General features: G+C 40.1%; 1 protein-coding gene across 1 annotated transcript in view; it reads right to left on the bottom strand.

Moving 5' to 3' along the window:
• ADCY1 (adenylate cyclase 1) overlaps positions 1-17,235 on the bottom strand; it is a 316,417-nt gene that overhangs the window by 64,780 nt on the left and 234,402 nt on the right. Inside the window, exon 7 of the mRNA XM_009638467.2 lies at positions 9,131-9,242. Coding sequence (XP_009636762.1) covers positions 9,131-9,242 — 112 coding nt within the window. The remainder of the gene's footprint in view (positions 1-9,130; positions 9,243-17,235) is intronic.

The following is a 17,235-nucleotide window of genomic DNA, read 5'->3' as shown; positions in this document are numbered from 1 at the left end:
TTCTGATACTTACACTTTCCTATGATATTTAATTTCGTTATAAACTTAAACAAAACATAAAAGATCTATTTTTTTTCCCTCAGCCATATAACTGTGGTTTGTGCAGCAAAGAGCTTTAGGGAAAAACAAAACCAAAAACATTCCACAGGAAGGACAACCCAGTGAAAGTGTCTTACGCTGCAGTAGTATTCACAAAAGATGCAGATAGGTGCAGAAAAAGAGGAAGAAATGGTTTTAGATTCACATGCCAAACACTCCTTAGAACTCTACTTTGAATCCCCTTTGAAAGGGCCCTCTTCCTGTGCTGATGAAAAGTGAGACTACTCAGGCTAACTTCTAACAGTTAAATCTGTGAAAATCATAGTATGGTTTAGTTTGGAAGGGACCTTTAAAGATCATCTAGTTCCAACCCCCTTGTCACAGGCAGCGACATCTTCCACTAGATCAGGTTGCTCAAAGCTCCATCCAACCTGAACTTGAACACTTCCAGGGAGGGGTCACCCACAACTTCTCTGGGCTACCTGTTCAGTGTCTCACCACCCTCATCATAAAGAATTTCTTCCTTATATCTCATGCCTCTTGTCCTATAACTATAGAACTTGGTAAAAAGTCTCTTGCTGACTTTTTATAAGCCCCCTTTATATATTGAAAGGCCACAATAAGGTTTCTGGAGACTTCTCTTCTCCAGGCTGAACAACCCCAACTCTCTCAGTTTTCTTCACAGGAGAGGTGTTCCAGCCCTCTGAACATTTTCATTACTCTCTTCTGGACCCACTCTAACAGGTCCATGCCTTTCTTCTGCTGGGGGCCCCGGAGCTGGATGCACCCACACCATCTGCAACTTTCATTAATGACAAATAGTAACTTCATTTTTTTTTATTTTCAGTAAAACAAAAAGATTTACCAACATGGTTTCTCTGTGTAGTACCCAAACCTATTTTAATAACTATGCTGAATGTGGGTCACAACATATGAGAGATTACTGAAGCCAGCTTATCAGATAAACTTCATGGTCAAATCCTGAGTGTAACGAAGTGACATGGAAATTACAACCAGCTCCATTACACTGCAGTGTGCCAATAGTGATAATACACTTTTGAAAACTGTCCAGCCCATTAGAAACTTTCATTGAATCCTGTCAGTTACTGTACACATTTTAACATTTTAAAAATTGAAACAACTATTTTGATAACCTTTTAATGGAATAATGCTTGCAAATACTAACTTTATCAATTTACACTGGTTCTTGCACATCTGCTAGTCCCAACATAAAAAACCTTGAGAATGAGCTGACTGCAATACTTCATACAGAGTTCAATTTAGCAGGGTAATGGAGACATACTCATAGTAATAACAGTTACTACCGACTTAACAAGAAGAGCTTCTACAGAGTGGGAGAAATAATAGGAAAGGAAAACAAATCTGGCTACAGTATAGGAAGCACCACAGCAAATGGCTTGGTAGGCTCTGATTGAGGAAAGCTGGCCATCTCCAGATAAGCATATGTAAGCTTGTAATTTAGTAATGTATTTGTGAAGTCATGGCAAATTATCTGTCATCATGGATTATCTACCACCATGGGAGCCATCCCATGCATGAACAAATGTAGAAATATTCAGGATAGCTATAAAAAGGAAAACATTCTGCTTCAAATACTTTCCCTCAATTTTATTGGCAGTTATATATGCTGACCTGCAGTAACCTGCTGGTTATTGGCCTACCTTTTCTGTGCATTCCCATTCTCACAATAAATTCCTTCCCTCCTCAATTTTACAAAACTAGAAGTTTAAGTTGTTTTAGTTTAGATTGAGAACCTCTTTAACAGTCATATGTGATAATTTTCTTGGAAATGAAAAATTATTTTAGCAAGAATATTTTACACAATCATTGTGATGGATATGCATACTTCTCTCCTCCTCAGTTTTCATTAAATATCCTTTAAGATGCTGTCTTTTTATGAAGAGTAATATCCCAGGAGAAACAAGCCTAAAACAAATACTCTATAAAATGTTGAAAAACTAAGCTCTAAATTTCAGGAAATGGATATTTTTTCCAGATTCTTCTGGAAACAACACAATAGAGAGGATTATAAAAAAATGACACATCTGTGTACCAACAAAAGTATGAAATTCAGTCCTGCTCCAAACAAAAAAGCATGGGAAATCTTCAAGACCTAATTGCTAGAAATGGCCATTCCCCTGTGCTTGGCAGAATTACTGAAAAATGATGGCAGAAGAAGAACTAGCAAGATATTACACAGAATCACAGAATGGCAAGGGTTGGAAGGGACCTTGGGTTGGCTACAAAGAGTTTGCAGAAAAATTTCTATAGACTTCGAGGAGACAAAAAGTCTGGCTTCAGAAGAGCAAGCTGACTGCTCTGAGGATATAATTCTGGACTCCTCAGCCCAGACTGAGGAGAGGTCCTGACAGCTGCTCCCCTGATGCCCTGCATAACAGATCTGCTGTCCTGGTTTTGGCTGGGATAGAGTTAATTTTCTTCGTAGTAGCTGGCATAGTGCTGTGTTTGGATTTAGTGTGAGAAGAATGCTGGTAACACACTGATGTTTTAGCTGTTGCTAAGTAGTGCTTATGCTAGTGAAGGACTTTTTCAGCTCTGCCACGTGCACAAGAAGCTGGGAGGGGGCACAGCCAGGACAGCTGACCCAAACTGACCAAAGGGGTATGCTTTACCATACGATGCCATGCTCAGTATATAAACTGGGAGGAGTTGGCTGGGAGACAACACAGGTTTTACCTTTTTTCCGATTCTCTCCCCCATCCCACTGAGTGGGGGGGAGTGAGTGAGCAGCTGTGTGATGTTCAGCAGCCTGCTGGGTTAAACTACAACATCTGCACATGGAGAAAGAACTCCAGGTAGGACTGTGTATGCAGAGTATGTTAGAAAGCTAAAATAATGCACCTGGGTTATCCGTCAAACTGTCTCTACAACAGTGAAGTGAAACAGGCACTTCTGTAGTGCTATCAGACATCCCCCTTGGATGACACACACTGAACTCCAGAAATACCTTTTACTATGCTAACTGTACAAGGAGGCAAACCAATTAGTTTCAGTACAAATGCCCAAACTGCAAGCATCTGAAGCTGATCCGAATAATCCAACACAGTCCTATACAAAGAAGCAAATCTCAGATCTGCAGAATAGAAAATCAGGAAGAATTTGGTAATTTACCACAAGCATGCAAATCATGACAAGAGTTATGACAGAGAATTATCATACCAAGCACAGCATCCTCTTACCTAAAAAGTACCATAAAGGAGGTTAGGCAAGACCTGACCTCTATGGTACCTGCCCACTTGTATGTTGCTACAATACGTAAAATGTGTGACATTACCTTCCTCCCTGGAAAACTCTCCCACAGGCACTTACTTTAGCTTCACACCATCCACACATAATTAGTCCCTGATCCTAATAGGGTCACAGGCATATTCATTAAGACCATTTTAATTTAAGAAAGCTTATTTCCTTAGGTCTCTCCAGGAGACCTCTCCAGATGGCTGTTCAGAACTGGACTCAAGCTTACTTGCAAGATCTACCTCAGTGGGATCCTGTGCCTGTACTGACTATCAAGGGAACGTGGGGAGACAAGTCTCCTTAAAATTAGCCTTTGCAAATATCCCCCCCTAGTGCACACTTACCAATTCCCACAAAGAAGGGTTATGTGCTATAATTTTATATCTATGTTTTCCAGCATTATCTTTCCTATCTTAACCAGCCCACAAAACTTTGTTCATTTTATATTTTAAAAATACATCATAATTATCTTCATATAAATTAAAAGCATTCTATAGATTCAACAGAATCAATTTCTTAAAGTGATTATTTCTAGGAACAGCTAGTTCGAAGCACAGCAGAGGACTGACTGTTCTTGACACAGCTGAAAAAAACACAGAAGCTCAGCAGCAACGTTGCTAAGTTCAATATCTTTGAGGCCAAACAGGTACAAAAGGCCACTTCAGTAACATTGAAATTTGGAAAGTAAAAATTGTTAAAAGCTAAGAACATATTCAGGAAGGGATACTAAACTAAAATGGAAAGAAATAAAAATAGACTCAGCCTACAAAGCCTGAAGGTATACATAATTGCAAATGGAAAGAACAAGGAAGTGGTGTGTGTCAGTCTGGCTAATAGATGAGATGCCAAAAGTGGCACAAACAAGTAAGGTCTTTCATTCAGAATATCAAAATCCTGTTCTAGTGATGTCTTTCGAAAAGACCCTAAACTTCATTTATCCTTATCCACTTGTAAATGTAAAGTCTTAGAAGTCCAAGATGCAGTAACATGGAAGTTGAAAGGGAAATAGCTGAATCTGTAAACATAAATAACTAATTCTTCATGTAGATTAGATCCAGGAAGTAAGTGAGAAAAATCTACCAAAGAAAAGAACAATTAAAGATCAAAACTTCTCTAAAAAGCAAACCTGTTTCATTACAAAGCAGGATGCTGGAGAAATGCCTCCTCTTTTCTATTAAGATGACTGCTAAAATATTTTCGGTATAGCTGAACTGTATCACAAAATAGTGGAGATGTGACATGACAGTACTCAAGCAGGGGTGTGTGTAACTGTGTGACGCTACTTGGGTAACCTGAGAACCTCTCTCATTCACAGTTAAACCCATGCCACAGCTAAAGCGTGAAGAGAAAATGCACTGAAACATACAGTGTATTAAAGCAACAAGGCACCCAGCCTAAGAGTCATGTGTCCAAGAACTCCTTGGGAACATAGAACCAACATGATGCAAATTATTATAGCTCATTGTCAACCTTACAAGTAAGCTGAAGCATGACAAACTGGAAGCTAGCTATATCACTGAAGGTTAATTGTAAGGCATCTGAAGACCTCATGCAAAGATCAGTTGTTGAAAGCATTCATTGATAATTTGTAATGCAGAATGACTATCATTAGGGCAAAATCTGAGACTGCACAAAGCTACTCTGCTTAACCAAAACTGGAAGAAACTGAGAAGCTTCAGAAGTAAGAGTCTGAACTAAGTAAACTAAGCCTGAACAGCAGATAAAATCCAGTAGAAATTAATGCAAAATCAGTCTTTCTATTTGAACTATTCATAGGCCTTATGAGAAACTTAAACTAACTGCATACATTCAGGAAGGTGGCTTGCTATTGTTCTGCACAGTCCCAAGGGAACCCCCTGCAGAACAGGCAAATTTATCCAAAATGTTTATAGAAAATCAGGGTACCTAAAGACTGCAACTTTACAAGTACTTCAGTAACCAGAAATAGAAATGAACCCTGAGGCATTCATAAGAGTGCCTCTCCCTGTGGATTCTCTGATGTCTGTCTAGGATGAAGTTACACTCTCGCAAGCATACCAATATTGTCACTCATTTTTGTTTAGCTTTATATTTTTGAGACTCATTTTCCTTTCTTCAAAGTGACTGAAGTTGGCCCATAGACTCAAAGTTCTATATAAAATATGACTACCTAAGATTGTTTCTTTAAGAAACCAAACAGTGCTATTGTGAAAACAGAAAATATGCCATCATTTTAAGTACTGTATTCTGATGAAGTCTTCTCCTAACAGAGTTCAAAGACTCAGTGATTTACAAGGTAAAATAACCTGTACAAGATAAGTGTTTGAAAAACATATTTTCTCTAGAGGTGAATAAAAAATAAAGGACATGATAAAAGTATGAATCATTTATAGTAGGGAGTAAGAAGATCAGGAATTTTCTTCCCTCTCTATTAATAGAATGCACAAGCAAACTTTCAAAGGAGTTGAATGACAATAAATTGAAACCTAAGGTTTGCCTTCAGAACTCCCTGTCACAAGCTGTAGCTACATTTGAAGCTATTGTGATTTAAAAAAAGACATAGCAGTTCAAAAAGAGCAAAACTATTTTCCTTACCAAAAAAATAAAAAAAACCCAGCATACAGAAAAAGCAAAAAATCTAATGCTGAAAAGCATAAACCAGCCCTTAAATGTCAGAAGGACAAAATTTAAGATTACATTGTCCCGGATCTCTCAACGAGAATTTTTTATGTTTGTCTGAAGCACCTGGTTCTGGTCAGCTTCAGAGCTATACTGTCAAAAAGCAAACACTCACTATTTCTACAGTGTGTCAATGTGCCAAAATGCCAAGACTTTTCATGAGACTCCCAGCAAATAAATGCTGCCTTACACTTACTACACTTCCCACAGTGGTGACAGGGATTTTTTTAAGCATTACAGTTTTAAGACAGGATGCTTGTTCTAACAAGGGTTGTCATAAACTGCCCCTTCCAGTTGACATTGTGTCCTGATTTCGGCTGGGATAGAGTTAATTTTCTTCATAGTAGCTAGCATAGTGCTGTGTTTTGGATTTAGTACTACAAGAATGTTGATAACACACTGATGTTTTTAGTTGTTGCCAAGTAGTGCTCAGACTACTCAAGGACTTTCTGAGCTTCTCCTCCTCGGCCAGGTGCATAACAAGCTGGGAGCACAGCTAGGATAGCTAACCCAAACTGTCCAAAGAGCTATTCCATACCATATAACGTCATGCTCGGGGGGGGGAGTTGGTCGGTCGGTCAGTTGCAGGGAGAGGGATCGCTGCTCAGGGACTGATCGCGGCTCGGGGAGTGATCGCAGCTCGGGACGGGCTGGGCATCGGTCAGAGGGTGGTGAGAAATTGCATTGTGCCTCATTTGTTTTGTATATTCTGTATATTCTGTTACCATTCTCATTATTACTATTATTATTATTTTCTCTTTTTAAACTGTCTGTATCTCAGCCCACGGCTCTAATTTTTTTTTTTTTTCCTTCCCAATTCTCTCCCCCATCCCACTGAGGGAGGGGGGAGTGAGCGAGTGGCTGCGTGGTGCTTACTTGCCAGCCAGGTTAAACCACGACACATTGCTTCCTAAGAAGCAGCAGCACACAGCATATACACTCACAGATCACACTTTAGTAGTCACAGGGAACATAGCTATCACCAATACATTTTTCTTTGAAGTCCCTGCAGTTTCCTCCTCCATCATTCCGAATACTGAAGTACTGCACTGTTTTAAAATCAGCCCAGTCCTCTGTTTTGACCTAATAATGAATATCTAGAAGTTGTTTTCATCAAAGATCAGAATCCTTCTGAAAAATTACGCTTCTCAGAACATATCTTCTGACTGCAGGAGACACAATTACAAGTCTCCCTTTACCACATGAGAAGGTGCCAAGAAAAGCTCATACATTCTGTCCTTAATCACACCCCGAAGCAGCACAGTCTGAACTAGAAGAACAAGTAAATAACAAATATTCATCACATAGCTGAAAGAAACCATGAGATTTATTTTCAAATTTGGAAAAAGAATGCACGCTGAACAGAAAAGCTAAGGCTTTTTAGCTCTTCTGCTACCTCCAATCTGCTGCTTCCCTGACAAACAACTGACCTGGCACCAAAAGCTGGCATCTGCTTGGTGTTCTGGCTTCAGGTGTCAGTGACGCCTCCAGCTGGCTGCACCTGGCCACTGCTAAGGGAGCAAGCATGTTGCAGTAGCCATTTGCCTGGCTTCAGTGCCATGTCACATGTCACAGCCACGTGCATGTCTGTGTCCACATGCGGGATCTCATGTTATGTCACAGTACTTCCATGTTATGTCACAGTACTCCTGTGTTATTACACCACCTTGTGTTTCATGGCTATGATGACTCCACAGATTATAGCATAATAAGTTTTAAAAGAGCTTATTAGATGGCTGGTTGAGATTTGGAGGATGAAATTCAGTAATGAAAAGAAAGTAAGGATGCTGTTGAACTTCTTAAGCCATTTAAACTCTTGCCAATGATCATCTACATGGCAGTTTCTTTTATTTCTAAGGTATAAAACTCTGAAGTAATCTGACCTGGGGACCTGTCCTCTCTATGAGGCACTGCCAGTCATTCCAGTGATGAACTGGTTACACAAAGGCTTATGAGTGTGTTACAAGTTCATACCAAAACCCAGCACCATCATCACATCTCTACTCAGCATCTAAGTTAATCTTCTGTTTTTCTTGGGGAAAGGGAATACACAGGAGTTCCTCTCTGTTCTGACTTGAACAGAAGATCTAGTACTTGATCAAATGATAACCCATTTAACTAAGAATAGGTCTTCATCAACCCTGGCATCTTGTGGAGCAAAAGATTTCTTTCTCTTTGGGGTCCTTGACAGCTGTTTATCAAGAGGGAGCCATAGATGCAAAGTGTCCACAGCCTTCAGATCTCTCATGTGGAAGACTACATGAAGGGAAAGTGAGTTTGGACTGAAAAAATATGGATGCTGTTTATCTTGGGTCTCTGAAGAAATGTGTTCTCTAGGCTGCTGCACAGAGTGAAGACAAGATATCTAGACAGTGGAGGAGCATAATTTATGTGGAGGTGATACTTCTCAGCAATGAAGGCTCTGAGGACATGGCTGACAAACAAGATAGATTTGATGAAGTTGTGCTTTGTTCAAGGGGAAAACACATTTTCAGCATATTGTTAAATGTAATTTGAAACTATTTGAAATATGCTTTTTCAGGCACATCCACTCCTCTCATTTCTTGTCAAATGCTTGTGGTACCATTAGACTGCTAGGAGTTACAGGCAAGGAACATTTTTCTCATTTTCTTTTTCCTTGGAGGATCTGGCACAATGTAACTGCAATGACCAAAACATAAGCCTCAGTTATGATATAGATCCCATTTTGCCTACAATAGCCTCTCTGAAAAGCTACTGCCATTTTGTGATAAGGAGTTCTCTCTTTGTACCCTCTAGCTTCTTATTATCACAGAAAGTAGTTTTATGCCATACTGCCAAAATTCATATTTTTCATTATCCTGTTTTTTTCCATGCAGGACAAAAATGTAAATATTGAAGTATTTTCTCTATTTTGTACAAACAAAACCAATGAAGAACACTGATGGCCTCCAAGGAGGGGGAAAAAAGTATATTTAAAAATAGCAACTTAAGTTTCTTTCCTAAACAATTAAAATAGCCTGCTTTCTCTCTAGAATATTAATAAAAAATGGAAGCTTTAGAAATTCATGACACACAGGGCTAAATCAGTCTATTACAGGTCTCTAACATGTGTAACTCATGCATCATTTTTCAGAAGAGAATTTAAATTAAACTGAAATAAGGATGTTGTACTTACTGTAGCTAATTCATCAAATTTGCCAAAGAGCTCATTCAGCAGCTTCACCAGCTCTTGGGCAGTACACTGTGATGCCAAACTAGTGAACCCCACAATGTCTGCAAACAAAATGCTGTAAAGAAGGAAAAAGACAGAGATATCAGTACAGAAGACATCTTCAAATTCTCGTTATCCTCTTATAGCATGTATGTGATCCAAAGCACAAACTCAAACAAGCCTTGAAACGTACCAATAAAGTGCTAGATGGAACAAAAATGGCAAAGATTCAGACAAACAAGCATCAGTCTGGTGCTGTTGACTCTTGTAGAGAACCCTGAGATGCTTTCAATGCCTATATACCAATCCTATATACCTATCCAGTGTACATATGGCAAAGCACCTCATTCATGGGGTTCCCCCATGAGCACTCCAGGAGCACAGAGAACAGTTGCTTCTTCTCTTTACAGCTGGGATCTTCTCAGCTCAATTGGTTTCAGAGACAGTTTTGGCACTGGTAGAGTTCCACAGCCAAATTGATAAAACTTGCATGTGTTTTACTAATTATTGAAAGACAGCATTTAATAACTTGCGTACGGTAGCTCTGTGACGGTTTTTTTACTGCTCCTCATGAGGAGCTGGCATCCACAGTGTCAAGCCAGGCTTCTCTGTACTGTGCTGCGTGTCTCAGATAAGTGCCCGGCTTCCATCAATGTTAGCAAGGTTTTAATGTTCAACAGTTTAATCTGCCTTAACAATCCCTACCCATCTGTGATGATAAAGGGAGATAGTTGAAAGAAGCACAGCTACTACTGTGAGAGAGAATAAAAATTCTTGTGCAGATCCTGAAACTCAAGACAGTATGGAGCTGAGTGTCTTTTAATTATTTAGATTCCTTCATCTGTTGGCAGAGGCCCAGCGCCTGCTGCAGAAACCTCCAACCATTTATCTCCAACACTCAGACTACAAATGTCAAACAAGTCTTTATTTATGCAAATGCTAACAAACAGTCCCATGCTACATGTTCTAGGTATACTTGACACAGTGTAAAACTTAGCTTGCAAACTGTAAGTTAAATTAAGCATTATGTACTCCTCTTCCCCTCAACAAACCTCCACTCAATAGATAAAATAGCCAATGCTAGAAAAGCAGGACTAACAAGTCTACTGTTTCCCATTTGCTATAACCAAATCTGGACTCTCCCATGAAGCTACAAAAAAGAGCAAATACAACTCCTGACTCAGCCCCTGTCTCTATAATTTCATTTAAACCAGTTGCTAAAATCTCTTGTCCACCAGAGCAGGTTAGGCAACATATCCCAGCACAAAACTTACTCATCCAAAGTTCAATGGCTTTAATCTACAAACAAAGCCTCTATGTTGTCATGTTGATCCTTGGGGCAGTCTCCCCACTCTCTTCTCCTTTGAGCATGCTTTATGTGTACACTGCTCAACATGGCCCCAGTTCAGGGAAGCAATAGCTATTCCATTCCTATGGTGTTTAAACACAACAAAAAGGTTTCTTAAAATAAAATTTTTGGCATTTAGTAAATTTTACTGATTTGTGACTCTGCTATCATGAATGTAAACCAGCCAAGTGATGGGTAAGGTAAAAGGCATTAATAGAGTGCAATAACGCCAGCAAAGTGCTCTGCATATTTGCCTGTGAAGATCTACTTATTCCCTGAATTCTGGACTGACATCTGTGTTGTTTGACAGCCCTAGGATGATTTTTCTGGAAATTCATCAGTTAGTAGCAAATCAGCGTCCTCAGTTCCTCGAAGATTTTCATATCTACGTGCACCAGGGTCTTTCATACAGTTGGCTTTATGACCCATTTGCTTTATGACCTAAATTCACATCAGAATTCACACAGTTGAAAAAGACACACAGGAAAAAACAACTATAATTGTTGCAATCCAACTTGTCATGTAGCTTCCAGGTTTTATGGAGGGGGAGTGTAGATGCTATTTTATAACACCAGCTTCTGCTAGCTTCTCTGCCATTTTACATCTCATCCTTCGCACAGTCTATGTTCTGATCGTTTTTATTTTTCCTCTCACACACATGGAGCTCTGATATTCTAAAAATGGCGTTGAAACTCTTTAGATGGCTCATTTTATTTTAGCTAGTGTGCTGATCAAGATTATCTCTTGTACTTCTTCACTTGTCCGTCCCCATCTGTTGCCTCTTCCCTTACTACTCGGACTAAAAGTGTTGTGGGGCAGCCTCAACCCTTACTCTTTATTGTACAGTGTATCTAAAACAAATTAGGGCAGCATCTTGGTCTGTGACATGGGGTTTTGACTATGGAGTCAAATGACCCATCCGATGCAATAAACTTATTTTCCCCTTTTACATCCTGTGCAGGTTTTTGGAACGTAAAGGACACAGAAAGCCAAAAATCTGCCACAGGGAGTGAGAACAGAAAAGAGAAATCTTGCTATGGCCATGAAAATCATAAGGCTACTAAAGAGAGAAACTAAAAGACATACAGTGCCAGAATTCCAGCGAAGTGCCTGAAGTGTTTCCAGGACCAAACCATATTTTCAAATACATTCAAATATTTTCAAAGTCCAAGTCCCCGTCTGCTTCTCAGCAGAACACAAATTAACACTGAAATTCCCTTTCCTTTGATTTGGATATATTCACACAAAAATGAGAGTCTTAAATGTAGGCCATGTAGGCCATGATACACTTAGAAAACTTAAGACAAAGCAACTACAGGAGCGACCTCAGTGTTAAGACACATTAATCACTCCTGGAGATAACACTCATTCAAGAGCAAAGTAGCCTTGGTTCACTGTAACTTAATCGCTAATTGCCATGGAGGTTCACATCCTCAGAGAGGATTAAACCCGAGTAAACTATGGCTACCTTATTTATGCATGAAAGAGTCCTCATAATGGTATTGTATACAAAGGGACACTTCACAGTGATTGCCAAGTAATTTTATTTAAAAAAAATATATACTAGCATATATAGAAACAACAACTGAGAGCCTACCCATTAGCAATTGTTTCCCTTAAAGACCATTCAGGGATATGACTCTCCCTGCTTTAATTCCACAGAAATCTTAACAATGCCTTTGGGACACTCTGGTGAAAAAACAAAAAGCCCAATCTCAATGAAACTGCAACTATTAAAGAAAGAAGAGAAAAGAACGTGGAAAGAAAGTGAAAACAATGGACAAAGGTTACTTCTGTTTGTTCAACAGCATAGCCTGCACATGATTTGGGCGCCGCTCTCTGTGATGGTTACCAAGGCTGAGTAGTTATTACGGTGCTAAGCCTGGTGTTGCCTCATTGCCCAGGTGCTCAGCAATGCTCTTACTCCTCTGTCCCACAGCTGAGCAAAGGGACCCCAAGGAGCTATCATTCTCTTTGCTTGTGGGCTATACCAAAAACTCTGCAATCCTATGGTCTTTTGAGATATTCATCATTTGTCCTGTAGTTTTCTGTCATACCAAGATTTTTACTAGTAAGTTCACAGGATCAGGAAATTTGGCTAATCTGGTAAAAACTTAAATCGCTTTGGCTTTTAGACAGACTAGTTATTAGTGTCATAAGTTACAACAGCATGTAAATATTCTAATTAAACCCTAGGGGGGGAAATAAACAATTATTGAGCAGAGCTTTGTCAGACTTCTGCTCTGCTTTTGATTTTAAAGCCTGTGTGATGCTGCTATGCTGCAGGAGCAGTGCTGTCCTGGATTAGAGGTTTGCTTGCCCCTAACGCTGCTGGCTTGCTTACAGAAGATGAGAACAACATACACTATTACTAAAGCACAAGACAGCAGCAGGAGGAGACTAGTTTGAAATCTTTCCTTCCGGTGGCTTTATTTGAGATGCAAGACACACTTTTGTTACTGGTTTTCTCTCTCAAGGTAACAGGTATGGTTACCCTTTCCATGACTTAAAACCCCCATCACTCCTGTAACACTTTTTGCTCATAGCTTGCCGGTGCAGCTGCCTTTCTTCTTGTGGCACTCCCAGAGCAAGGCTAAAACCCAGTTTTGACTCTAGCTTTTCTGTGGCCATTTTCTGAAACCTTTGACCCATCTTTCTCTCGTTTAATAAAATTAGCTTAAAATTACTTGGGTTTTTGTAAAATAATATTTTAGTTTTAACATTTTTTTTAAATGTTTTGATTGCTAGAATGTAGCTTAAATATTTCCCACTGAAAACACGGCCTGTCTTTCTAACATCTGCATAGTCACCTTTCTGTCTTTGATAGGAAATTTAGCTTATTTCTCACAGAAAGCTACCCAATTGTTTCATTAATAATACTTTATACATAAATGGCTTGTTATAGTTGCCAGTAATACTAAACAATCTTAGAACAATTATGTCCAAAACATTTTGAAATATAATCTCAAGAAGTTATTTGCAACTGCAGTAGTCACAAAACTTGCAAATAAATTTCTTCAGAGTTTAGTTTGCTACAGAACATTTCCTGTTACAGATGCTGCGCATTGCATCTTTCCCTCTCATCTTAGAATACTTCCTCCTTTCTTAATGAAACACACCTAGTTTTTTGAAAAGATAACGTTTTTAAAAAGCTTGAAAAAACAGTTCCTCCAATTACAGTGTACAGTAATTGCATCTACAATTACCAATGAACAGTTCCTGCTAGACAGTCCACAGGCAGACAACATGCCTAAACTCTAATATCCACATAAATTTAGTACAAGACTACACCCCACAGACTGCTGCAACAAAGCATATATGATATCTGAATTTTAATGTGTAAATACAGATTTGTAAATACAGATTTGTAAGCACTGAAGAGCAGTGTTTTTCTTTTGACTATTTGTTTCCCTCCTAATATATTAATGGCATAGACAGAGGGAGCGAGTGCACCCTCAGCAAGTTTGTAGATGACACCAAGCTGAGTGGTGCAGTTGAAACACTACAGGTAAAAGGACCATGACGGGCTTGAGGAGTTCATGAACTTCAACAAGGCCAAGTGCCAGGTCCTGCACCTGGGTTGGGGCAATCCCAAACATGGATACATGAGGGATGAATGGATTGTGAGCAGCCCTGAGGAGGAGGACTTGGGGGTACTGGTGAATGGAATATTGGACATGAGTTGGCACTGTGAGTTTGCAGCCCAGAAAGCCAACTGTATCCCAGGATGCGTAAAAGGAAGCACAGCCATCAGGGAGAGGGAGATGATTCTTGCTCTCTACTCCACTTTCATGATACCCGACCTGGAGCCCTGCCTCCAGCTCTGGGGCCCCCAGCATGACAGACGTGGACCTGATAGAGTGGGTCCAGATGAGGGTCACAAAAATGTTCAAAAGACTGGAACATCTCTCCAATGAAGGCTGAGAGAGTTGGGGTTACTCAGCCTGGAGAAGAGAAGGCTCCAGAGAGACCTTATTTGAGGCCTTTCAGTATATAAAGGGGGGCTTATAAGATGGAGAGAGACTTTTTACCAGGGTCAGTAGTGGCAGGGCAAGGAGTAACGGTTTTAAACCACAAGAGGGTAGATTTAGATTAGATACAAGGAAGAAATTCTTTACTACAAGGGTGGAACAGGTTTCCCAGAGAAGCCGTGGATGCCCCATCCCTGGAAGTATCCAAGTCAGGGTTTTGAGCAACCTGGTCTAGTGAAAGATGTCCCTGCCCACGGCAGGGGGATTGGACTAGATGATTTTTGAAGGTCCCTTCCAACCCAAGCCATTGTATTACTTCATTATTCTAATTTTTAATGGAGGTTTCCTAAGGACTTTTGTTGAAGTTACCTGGAGTATTTGATTTGATAGGCAAACAGCTATTTCTAACTGCATTTAGTGAATAAAACCAAAGCAACACTGCAGTGAGCAAGTTCAGGAAAGAAAGCATTATTAACAGACATTTCTCTCATCTCTGTCACAAACAAGGAGTTGAGCTGGTTCAGCCCAGGCATAGAAGTTACATACATCATTATCTCATACTCCTTGAGTATCCAGAGCATTTCTGTGCCAACAAGCCCTGAGTCATCCCTCCAGGACCTTCTGTATTCCTGTTTTCTACCCTGTGATCCCTGAAGGCAGGCATAGCCAGCACCTGCCCGGTGCCTCTGCAGCCCTCCCACAGCACTGCAGGAAGCTGCTGCACCTGCTAAAACCAAGCGTGGAAAGCCTGTGGCTTGGTTTAAGAGATTTAAGCTGCTTCCCAACTGCGAGTATTGACAGAGCAATCCTTTTCTATGTCACTCTATGGGGCGTTCAGAAGGAGAAAACCTGCCAAGTTACACAAGACATTTAAGAGCTTGTAGGTGGTAAATGTTCACTTTTAACAGTGCTCATTCATGTGCTCTGTGCACTTGAATAGTCCTTCTGGTTTCAATGGAGCCACTTGTATAAACAAATACTCAGCAAAATAAGGAGGGGTTGTATGCCCTGTTTTTTCTTTCCACTTGGGTCATTTGTTTAATTACACTACAATTTGAATGATATTTTAATGGCATATGCTGCCTCAAAAAGGAACCTGTAGGGGTTTTCTTTCCTTAAAGATCAAGGGAAAAATATTAATAATTTTATCTATAACTCACTGCAATGATGAATAAACAAGTGCTCTCAAAAAATTAAAGGAGGCTGTTAAAACTAAAAACAAAGGGAGGGCTGTTTTTACAAAATAATCATTCATGAAATCTAGTTCACTGTGAAGTCTTGTAAGCTCAGAAAGCCTACACACAAAAGCCTGTTCATAAGCATCATGATCACAGCCTTTTAAAATGCTGGAATGGATAAGTCAGTTAAATTAAAAAATCTTTTGAGTACTGATGCTTTCTAGAAGACAGTAGAGATCAGAAATATTTGCATATCAATAGCTGCAGACTGCTCTGGCCTCAGACCGGGTCACAACCACCTCTAAATGGCCATGAGGAATCTGTTTATTGCAGGCAGCATGTTGCCTGAAATACCTCTTCTTGCAAAGCAGCCAGATGTATTTCACACTTGTAAAAATTAGGCTGAACGAAACTGCTGTACCAGAAGCTCAAGAAATTGGTAGCAGTTCAATGCTCACTTTTGGTTTCTCTCTTGGACATAATTTGAGTTACAGAGCAGAGTGAGAAGTTGTTTGTTAACATACCAAAGTCAGCCATATCCTCATCCACGTGTGGGTTGAAGCAGTTTCATTAATATGTAATGGAGTGGAAAAAGTCCATTTCAAAAGAGACAACAAAATGTGTTGAGGAATCCGTACAGGGCCTATATTTGAGCTGAAACACAACTTTAAATTACTTAACTGAATTATAGCTGGATGAAGAAATTCAGTCAGAAGTAGTGTTTTTAGAGTAGCTACTGTACATGTATATGTAATCTGTAAATTCCTCAACCCTCTAGGGCCAGACAAGGGATAATAAAAGGAAATATTAATCCTACATTACTTAACCTAGTCTTAGGAAAGAGCTGTCTCTTGTATGTTACAAACTGTGCTCCTGAGCATCACAAGAGGGCAGTTCTGCTGGGGAGTCTTCACATGTAAGCTGACATCTGGTCCTCATATCTTTCATTGTGACCTTGGCTGGGGTCAGGCCAGTAAGATCATAGAATCACAGAATCGCTTTGGTTGGAAAAGACCTTTAAGAGCATCAAGTCCAACCTTTAACCTAACCCTGCAACCCACCAATAAACCATGTCCCTAAGCACCTCATCTATCCTTCTTTTAAATACCTCCAGGGATGAGGACTAGAGCACCTCCCTGGGCAGCCCATTCCAGAGCCTGACAACCTTTTTGGTGAAGAAGTTTTTCCTAATGTCTAGCCTAAACCTGCCCTGGCGCAACTTCAAACCATTCCCCCTCGTCCTATCATCTGTTACCAGGTAGAAGAGGCTGACCCCCACCTCGCTACACCCTCCTTTCAGGTAGTTGTAGAGGGCGATAAGGTCTCCCTTCAGCCTCCTCTTCTCCAGACTAAACAACCCCAATTCCCTCAGCCACTCCTCATAAGACTTGTGCTCCAGACCCCTCACCAGTTTTGTTGCCCTTCTCTGGACACGTGCCAGCACCTCAATGTCCTTCTTGTAGTATGGGGACCAAAACAAACACAGTATTCAAGGTGCAGCCTCACCAGTGCCAAGTACACAGGGACAATCACTTCCCTAGTCCTGCTGGCCACACATACATTTCTGATACA

Source organism: Egretta garzetta, unplaced genomic scaffold (assembly GCF_000687185.1).
Source record: "Egretta garzetta isolate BGI_Z169 unplaced genomic scaffold, ASM68718v1 scaffold155, whole genome shotgun sequence".
Lineage (NCBI taxonomy): Eukaryota > Metazoa > Chordata > Aves > Pelecaniformes > Ardeidae > Egretta > Egretta garzetta.
The sequence above is the reverse complement of the archived record's forward strand: the minus strand, read 5'-3'. Positions and strand labels throughout refer to the sequence as shown.